The following is a 9,717-nucleotide window of genomic DNA, read 5'->3' on the forward strand; positions in this document are numbered from 1 at the left end:
GGAGTCTCCCTCACCTCTCTCATCTTCTGTGCTGCCTATTATCCTTTTGCAGCTGCAGTGGCTGTTTGCCACATCATAATCACACACACACACATGCACAGAACAAAGTGCAAGGGGGGTAGTTTTCAGCCAATATGTGTTGTTTTTTCAAGGCCCAGAGCCAGATTTGGGGATTTAAGCTTCTGATAAGTAACATTTTTCTCAATCATACATAATATTACATTTAGAATTTGCTTGAAGTGGACAATCCACTAAAGTCCTCCACTGAACCCCAAAATACTGACTTAGCAGTAGTTTTAGAGAGGGTGATGCCAAGCCAAGCTGTGACTAAATGCAAAAAGCACTTGAAGTAAGATGTGAAACAAATGGCTTTGGTGCATATTTATGTATGGAAGTGCTCCTTTATTGAATAACAAGGCTTCAGAGCGATTGCCTTGGATTTGCATTAGATTTTAGCAAAAATATATCTTGACCTTCAAAATGTCGTTAGGCTCTCAACTCAGTGTTCTGTCTGATGAGCTTCCCGGCTTCACAGTTAACAATGAAGAATTTAAAGATTTGTGACTGGGATTTTGTAGCTCTCCCTGCCCTCTACTGGCCTTAACAAAGAAATACACCACTGGGTCATGGACTGCCGGGAAATCACATTTTTCATCAGTGTTCATGTATAAATGTTTATGAAAATGTACAGTTTTTGCATCATGGTGAAATGATACTTCATAAAATGTCTTGAGAAGCGAGTAGAGAAGGTGGAATGCATGGCTTTGAATATGATAATATTGTCTGTTCTTTTATGAGGTTCCAACATGATCATTTTTTCTGTAAGACAGGTTTTCAGCCCCTTGAAACACAAGGAAAAGCTAGAGTGATGCACTGCTATGCTTCAAAACCTTCAACTTAATCAGCATTGTGTGTGTGTGTGTGTGTGTGTGTGCGCGCGTGTGTGTGTGTGTGTGTACATGCTTGTATTTCCAGATAACCTTTTCAAACCCAGGGACAGAGCCATTACTGGGAAAGAAATGCAGCTGAGATCTAAGCGGTGAGTTCTGTCTTAATCTCTAGCTCGGCCCGCTGTCAGATGCTTCTTCTTTGTAGGCAGATACATTCTTATCTCTTGTATTGCTCTCACATGTGAAGGCATAGCCTGTATCAGTGACATGTCCATACAAAGTATTCAGATTTTTGTTCCTCTGCCAAGATATTTGCCATGCCTTTTCATCCTGACATGTTTTTTTCTCCCTTTCCTTGCATCACTTGTTTATTTTGCATCCTGACAGATCCACCTATTAATCAGGAAGACATTTTAGACTGAGCTGTTAGACTGTGGATTTCTACAGAATATAATGCTGCATGTAGTTGATAGACAGTGAATAGTGGTGCATGGAAAGTGAATGATTGTATTTGGATAATGCATACTGTACACACGTTTGCAATATTGTTTTAAAATATCGACCCTAACCTGTCATATTTTCAAACAATCTTAAAAGACACAAATTTATAACTTTGTTACAGTTCGAATGCTGAGATGAAAAAGAAAAAAACGGAAGAGAAGAAGAGGGAGACGTGTTTGAGCAACAGACAGCGAGTTGAACTTTTTAAAAAGGTAATCTTTATATCTTTTTTTGTCAAAACACAAATAAATCAAACCAATCAAAGCTCACTAAGCTGCAGTCAAACATTCAACCCCACATCACTGTATTTTTTGTTATTTCAATACTGGGAAGAAGCCAAATATGCCAACTCAGGTTTGTGTATCTAAAATATTTTCATTTGATTAAATATTGCAGTATAAAAAGCAAGAGAAAACCTTTGACAACCTGTTACACAAAACACAGTATACAATACTGACAGAGAGTGTGTGTTAAGTGGTTAAATAGATCATGAACTCACATTAGTGCAAACAGACTGATTCTCATGTTCCACACCGGCCTATTTTGATCTCCCTGAAGTTGTTTTAAACAAATATTCATGCAGAAATTATGCACTGAATCACAAACTCCATTAAAATATGGACTAAAGCTCGCCACAGTATTAACAGCTTGCCTGAGATACTGAACAGAACATTAATTGTGTATATGGCCCACGGGCTATCAAGCAAGTAATAACACCCTTTTCCTCTACACGCTCAATTAAACCTTGCAAAAGGTGAAACATTTTTCAGTTCTGGCTTTTTCTCTCCTCACAGCAGTGCAGCCATTGAAATGAACTGCTTTGAATCACTTACTAAGTCCTTTAGTGTTAACTGAAAAGACTTGGAACACATGAGGTTGAAGGATAGTTTAGAAACACAATATCAAGGTGCTGGATGGGAGTATTTCTGGAGATTCTTTCTGTTGTGGCAGACAAGTTGGCCTTTAGGGCTGAGGAGTTGGATGTTTTTTCTCTGATGTGCCGCCTCCCCCCCCCCCCCCCCCCCCCCCCCCCCCCCCGCATAGTGCTCTAAGGAAGCAATTAAAGTATGAATTCAAATTTGTATTTAGTGTCACAGTCTCTGCTTTTTTAATAATATCTTCCAAGATCTGATAATAAGATATGTAGGCCTGCATTAAAATTGAATTGCGTGTACTCTTTTCCTAGAAAGAAAGAAATTATAAAGACGGGAAAATATGTAAATGTCAGTTCTTCTTATTTGGGAATTTAGTCCCATTACAGTGAATATTTAAGCTTTTGAAGGATTTCTCGAGCTTGCCTTTGCTTTCAGAACAATACGCTAATAATGCCACTAGAGGTCACTGCTGCCAAACTTTTCCTATTGTCTTCCACTTCTGCCAGGAGTCTGATTAGAAAACATTGTTTAAAGAATTCTAGCTTCAGATGTATTTTCAGCATGTGATTTCAGACCTATGTTTTTATTGCATGATAATAATAAAATAACTATAACCCAGGACAGAGTTTAAATGCTGGAAAAATTGCAGTTGCTCTCTCTCACACTGCACTGCCCTTTCTCTCATTATGGAGAGAAGCTGTGAACGGCCTCATTGTGCCGAGTGTATGAGGGCTGTGTTCCTCGTAAAACAAAAGGCCCTTCAGTGGCAGAGATAGCTATAGTGCAGTGCCACCATTCAGCCAAGCTGCAGACAGTGTGGGTGCTCACACACAGCTGCTCCGTCTACACTGCTGCTGGGGCAGATAACACAGGGGAGAGGGGCGATGCCAGAGATCAAGCGGGATCCTGAAAGAAGAGGTGAAAACCTGGACGTGTGGGTGAGAGGACGGCAGGGATGAGGCATGGCTCCTGTTTCTGTGCAGAACTGTTTGATTTGCAGTGTTTGTGTGTTTGCCTGGATTGCCACATGGGTGTGTGTGAGGACTAGACTGGTGATCTATAACCACTAAGTGTTTTAGTAATCTGAGTATTTTCTTTTCTTATTGCAGAAACTGTTGGCTCAGCTTCTTCAAAAGAGCAACAGCTGAAAAGACTGACAAGAGATGATGATGTTGACATGACAAAGCCTGCAGCATTGCATAACAGATGAACTTTGACCTTTGACAGTGCTGAACATGAGTTAAACTATCAGTGTAGGTCATGATATACCTCCAGCTGTCCTTTAGCCCCTGTTTGTTTCTCTCATGTGTTAACATTACTTATTATTCAAGTTACAGAGCTTACCATCTGTTTTTCTGAGAGATAAAACCATGGCAAGCTTTCAGAAGGCCCGGATAGTCATTTAACATCGCTTACTGTAGAACTTTTTTGAAGGTTTTCCAGGACCTTCAAAATCTCTTTTGCCCATCTGGATAAAGAGATATATATTTCTGATGCACAATAAAAGAAGACCTTTAACCAGTTTTCCTCATTGCGACTCTACTTTATTAACTAAACATAAACGAATGAGAAGTTTTTTAATAATAATGTGTTTTACAACTCCAGCATGGAGATGCTGAGTAAGAGACACAAATTAGCAGTTTAGGACAGGTTTAATTGTCTTGGCCAGATGACAGAAAATACTTGATGCACTCGGAAAGAGGAGTCCTTAAGGATTCTGGAAATACCGTTGAAGCAGCACTAAGTGTTGTTAAATGGCCTTCTGGGTTCTTGAAAAATTGCCATAAATGATGTCTTATGTCTTTTGAGAAAAAAAAGATGTTGATCTCTGTGCCTCAGCTGTCATAGCTGCTTGTGATATGCAATTACAAATGAAGATGGCCAAAGTGTATGTCTGAAATCATGTCTCAACATTCTGTTTTGGTCGTATCACATTGTCTTATGTCTTTTGAGAAAAAAACAGATGCTGATCTCTGTGCCTCAGCTGTCCTAGCTGCTTGTGAAACGCAATTACAAATGAACACGGCCAAAATGAATGTCTGAAATCATGTCTCAACATTCTGTTTTGGTTGTATCACATTATAAATCATAAGGACACACTAGCTGACTTTTGATGTAAGATATAAGCCAACAATGTATGCAGTTCATCTGTGTTATCTTGTTTTCAGTTGATTGCAAATTGCATTTCTTTACTAGGAATACTTCATGTAATGGGATACAGAGTAAGCTCTCACTGCACAATGAAGCACCCATGTCCTCACACAGCCACTTTCACATGATGACATGTGACGTGAAGCAGTGATACAAAACAAAATCATTTATAATGCTTCACAGTCCCTTCCAGGACAGTCTTGTCCAGGACAACTGCCATCCTCATTATACAACCAATAAGCAGAGTGAAGCATGAAGTGGGCTCTCCCTTTATTCGGTGCCAGCTATTAGCTGTTAAGATGGGGCAATGTGACCTCTTCTCACCGGAAATGCCCTGTTAATGGACACTCCCGGTTTGAATGGATCTTTTGTCCCTATCTTTGTCCCATGAGGACTGGAGCCCTCCATAGCAGATTTAGATTTGTGGGATTTAAAGTGAATGTGCTCAGAGGGCTGCTCACCAACATGATGGAGCTGGGAATAAATCAAAAGTGAGATGTGTGAATATTTATTTGTGAGACAGCAGAGCAGACACTCTTCATATTCCTAATTGTTATTTTACTCATTAGCTTTTAAAGTCAGAGTTCTTCCATAGTCCAGCTGTTTCATCTATCTGAATTTGCACTGATGTCTTGGTTTATGTAAACCTCATATTAATGTCATGTCAGTGCCCATGCATGTGTGGGTGTCTTTAGACAATAGGAGATCATCAATAACAGCACTCATGGCTCATAATTGTTTCTGTCTTTTTTAAATTAGTAATTTTAGACTAGAAAGTAGAACTATGACTGCGGGTTAAAGAAGGTTATTATATATGTATACAGTGTGTGTGTGTGTGTTTTTTCTATTCAACTTTACATAGAATGATTCACTATGCAATGTAATTCTTTAAACTTCAACTTTATTTTATATTTGAAATTAATTAGAAGTATTTCATATTTGAGTTGTGTTTACATATTTTTTTCTTCGAAATGTGACTGTAAAATGTTTGTCTCTAAGCACCGGTGAAAAGTTGTTTTTTCTACCAACTGCATCAACATAATAACAGAGGTTAGATAAAATAAGGTCCATGAAGTTAGGATTTATTGTTGTGTATTATCTGTCCTTGCACACTAACAGAAAGTCCTATTTTACTGTCTGCTCCCTGCACCTTATCTTTCTTCAAGCATTCTGGTTCTTAGAAAAAGCCAAAAAATCGGCTTTGTAACATCCTAACTGATTGTTGAGTCCCAGTGAAATCTGCATGCAGAGAAAAAATCCGCAGTGGTCTTTTATTTCCATTCATATTTCATTCTCAAAGAGGAGTTTTGAGAAATTGAGGTTTCTGAGCATCATGTCACTAGGCTGCACCCTATAGTTCCTATTTCATCCGGTGTGGGGCAATGATTGGATATGCTCTTGTGACTATACCTTAAGTGTTCATGCTGGAAACACACTTTCATTTTCTACTGTTGGGAGAGAAAAGAGCTTTTAGGAACCAAGCCTGGTTCCAAGCCTGTTGACACCTGCCTGTGTTCTGCCTGCATTCCCTTCTGAAGTGGGTGGCCATGTGGTGCAATGCAGGGTGCACACTCTGAGCTGAGCCACAGTGTTTGAATGGGCTATGTACAGGAATCATTTAGTGCATGGGGTCTTGATAACACGTTGAGTAACTTGTTGTAAATGTCAACATTACACTGGATTTGCAAGACTGCATTCATTTTCCTCACATAATGCTGCTTTTAGCTTACTCTGACTGAATAACATGATACATGATAATAAAGTCGGTGAGTGAGGGCTGTGTAGGCTATATTATTCCAATTTACGCTCACTGCGTGGGCTGTCACAGTGTTTGTGAGCCCATCGATCCGTTGGGTCAAGTTGACCAACGGATACAAGGAAAAAGGCCGGAAATTAAGTGGTTTTAATTCAAAATAAAATGCTAAGTTCCCGGTGTATGTCCGGCAGCTTCCAGGCCGGTCACGTGTTCAACTCAACTTCTGCAAGGTCTATGAAAAAATCGTATCTGTAATTTGACAAAATAATCTTGCCTTAAACTTGCTTTTTTGGATACCACATTCAATGTAAGATGTGCAAGGTGGAAATGGCATGTTTTGTTTTGACCAACAGTCCAAAACATTCAATTTGCAATGATAAAAAGGGTTGAAAAGCAACAACTACTAAGGTGCTCTCCATTTGTTTTCATAAATTGACCAGAATGAAGTCCACACAGCCGTTTTTATTAGCGATTAACTGCTTCTCACAGTGAAAGCTCATGGATAAGTACAACTCAATTCGAACTACATAAGCTATTCCCAAAGTCAAGATTGACTTTTTCACTTAGTCTCAGAAAAAGCACGCAGTCATTAAACAGCATTCAAGTTATTTTATCCTATGTTCGTTAAATACGTTCTTTGTTTTAGTGGCATTGTGCACACAGTAACCATTTCGCAAAGTGCTTTGATATTTTAATTGGTGTTTTTATTTTGAAAGCTGGGACCGGAAGTTGCACTTTGTTTGTTTCTGGTAGCTTATGCTGCTCGTCAACAAGGGGCGCTGGAGGTGGCTCTAGGACCCTGCGGGGCGTTGTGTGGAAGCACATGGTCCCCACTCATAAGACAACACTTCTCGCCAGTAATTGCCCTGGAATTGATACATTCCAGCGGGAGACAGCAGCGGCTTGTGCATGCGTTAACGTTCTCACCCCTTGCTCTTCATTTCTGTGACATTTCTCAATTTTGCGCGAGGCAGCTTTGGAATTGAACGTCTGTGACTGGGGAAAGTGCGCGGAGTTGAATCAGCTGTCCTCGGGATTTCCTACGGCACCACTCGGCTATTGATCATATTTCAGGAAGTCATTTAAATTTTGTATTTTTGGGTGGAGGGGGGGTGTTCCTCCTGCACATCAGCTGTTGTTGGATTGTATGATGGTTGCGCTACAGTGAAACAGTTGGCCAGTCCCGTCCACGCTGCAGCCGGGCATCATGAACCTCGGGAGCCGGAGTCTGAAGTTCATTATTTTGACAGCACTTCAGGCTTTATCAGTCTCTGTCTCGGGTCGTGACAGTGTGCTCTCCAGATCTGTTGAAGGTAAGAGGCGAAGAAGAGGTAAAGATGTAGCCTATTTTTATTTTCCTATTTTATCAAAGATCTTTGATATAATAATAATAATAATAAGCAAAATGTGATTGTTTGCTTAATGTATTCATTTACTTGCTGAATACCAAATGTTGACTTTTCACCTGAAAACATGAAGAAAAATGTGTATTCGACATTGAAATGAACTTTGTGCATTTTGTCTGTTGTGCCTATTGTGTTCTAGCTTACTATATTTTATTTGTCATTCATGTCGGCCTTTTAGCTGTTTTGGATATATGATTTATGAAAGCCTTCGTTAATACACCAGACATAAAGATCTGTAAAACATGTTTGGCAGAGAATAAAACCTCTCCAGTGTAAACAAGCTTTCTAAATGCATGGCTTTCTCTCATTCTCTCCAATAGATCTCTGTGTGAAAAGCAGTACCTAAAAAATTAACTTGAAGTCCATCCAGCGTGCACCTCAGAGGAGAGGAGACGCTGTATAATTGATGATGCTGAAACTCCCTTTGGTAATCATTGGTCGCACATGAGGCATTTTGCTGGTGCTTCAAGCAAACTTCAGTTTTCAAGGCACTTCAAACATACTTTAAATATGTTCAATTATAGATGAATTTAGTGGCAAACATAAAATGAAAGTCACATAGTTGGTTTGAATTTAAAAAGTAAGGTAGCTTTTTTAGAAACCTGTAAATTGTACTGTTTATTATGTTTAGGATATCCCAGCAATAATAGCTGCTTGAGAGGTCTGGGGAAATGTTTTCATGTGATGTCAGAGTGTGTTTTTGGCAATGCTTGTGTGTTTGTCTCACACTGTGATTGCAACCCTTTGGGCTGGGGGGCTCATGAGATTCAACAAGGACACAGTATATGTGCACCAGTGGTGAGTGGAGGATTTGCACTCGAGTGGTTGCGCCTGCAGAAAACTTTTACATCTGAACCATACAGTCTATGATCTGAACACACTGCCAGTCACGACGCTCACTGTAGAATCATGGGAATTAATTAGGCTACCACAGCGAGGCCAAATGTGTAAAAATTGCAATCATTAACAGTTCGTCGCCGTCAGAAGTCGGCCTTGATGGGTTCGTTCTCATGGGCTCAGTGTTCACTGGGAAAGTCTGAGCCAAGCTGTACTAGTAGATTATTTACCTGCTTGTGGGTAATTGGAGCTGATTGAAATAAATGTGTAGAGGGAGCCGTGTGAACAAGTGCACAGGAGATGGGGTTACATGTAAAAGATTCAAATGGTGTGAAATTCAGGGTGATGCCTGACTTTGTGCAACTGATGAAACCATCAGCCGATGTTTAATCAGCAACACTTCTTGATAATCCATGAATCATTTAGGTCATTTAATCAAATCAAATGTGAGGATTTGCTGTTTTTTGTAATATAACTTCAAACTGAACATATCTTGGACTGTTGGTCGACAAAACAAGCAGTAAAGATGTTTCATTGGGCTTTTGGAACTTGCGAGTGGAATTTTTCATATTTTTTGGACCATGTATAGACAAAATGATTGTTTGATTAATCAAAATAATGATTTGCAGCTTTCTGAATGTTAAGTCATGAAAAGTGGGAATCATTAGTGCTCCCTTTTATAAATCTCTACTCTGTCTCCAGACTGTGCAGACTTTTGTCTTCGCTGTCAGAAATTCAAGGCTGCTCAGAAAAGATGGAGCGGTTCAGCTCCATGCAATGTCATGTTTGCATACATATTTCATGACACCGCCCCTTGAGCTTTCTTGTCGGTTTTCCTCTCCCTATTTGTCTTGTGCATGTTTCCGTTTTTAGTCCTGAACCATTTGTGAATTATTTTCTCCAATGGTTGACACACTTAGTGTCAGGCAGTATTTACTAGCCAGCTGCACTGCTTCAACCAACATGACTCTGTCTGCCTCGAGCGCTGCATGCAGCTTGCGTGCTGCACCCTCAGACAAATGAAAGTTAAGCGGAGAATATATTTTTGGACTGTAGTAAAACATTCCTTCATCAAACAGTGTTCTCCCCCAGAGAGACAGTATGGCCATAACATGACCCATCACAAGTCAGAGGCATTTAGTATCTTTTCAGTATGAATGGATTCAGATCTTCCAGACGAGTTGTTCAGGATAGTTAAGACCCAGGAGGCCGATAAGAAAAATTGGCTGATGTGTGCTAGTGCATTAAGACAGTTTGATCAACCAGTTGCTGTTCCACAGTGGGGATGTTTACATAGGATT

The 9,717-nt window shown here is 39.8% G+C and overlaps 2 protein-coding genes across 6 annotated transcripts in view; both read left to right on the forward strand.

Annotated features, from left to right (window-relative positions):
• The window catches only part of c21h10orf90 (chromosome 21 C10orf90 homolog), a 17,898-nt gene extending 12,072 nt beyond the window's left edge, over nucleotides 1-5,826 (forward strand). The window contains exons 8-10 of one of the 3 annotated variants that reach the window (XM_032501401.1): nucleotides 974-1,039; nucleotides 1,513-1,603; nucleotides 3,376-5,826. In XM_032501401.1, the coding sequence (XP_032357292.1) occupies nucleotides 974-1,039; nucleotides 1,513-1,603; nucleotides 3,376-3,414 (196 nt within the window). In that variant the 3' untranslated portion in view covers nucleotides 3,415-5,826. The remainder of the gene's footprint in view (nucleotides 1-973; nucleotides 1,040-1,512; nucleotides 1,604-3,375) is intronic. The other 2 variants (XM_032501399.1, XM_032501400.1) reach the window with 2 other exon arrangements.
• A 1,152-nt stretch (nucleotides 5,827-6,978) lies between these two features.
• adam12a (ADAM metallopeptidase domain 12a) overlaps nucleotides 6,979-9,717 on the forward strand; it is a 69,864-nt gene continuing 67,125 nt past the window's right edge. The window contains exons 1-2 of one of the 3 annotated variants that reach the window (XM_032501397.1): nucleotides 7,357-7,486; nucleotides 7,900-8,006. Coding sequence is in view for 2 of the 3 variants with exons in the window: in XM_032501395.1 (XP_032357286.1) it covers nucleotides 7,381-7,504 (124 nt within the window). In the remaining variant the exon portion in view is untranslated. Of the gene's footprint in view, nucleotides 7,505-7,899; nucleotides 8,007-9,717 lie in introns of all 3 variants that reach the window. The other 2 variants (XM_032501395.1, XM_032501396.1) reach the window with 2 other exon arrangements.

Source organism: Etheostoma spectabile, chromosome 21 (genome assembly GCF_008692095.1).
Source record: "Etheostoma spectabile isolate EspeVRDwgs_2016 chromosome 21, UIUC_Espe_1.0, whole genome shotgun sequence".
NCBI classification, from domain to species: domain Eukaryota; kingdom Metazoa; phylum Chordata; class Actinopteri; order Perciformes; family Percidae; genus Etheostoma; species Etheostoma spectabile.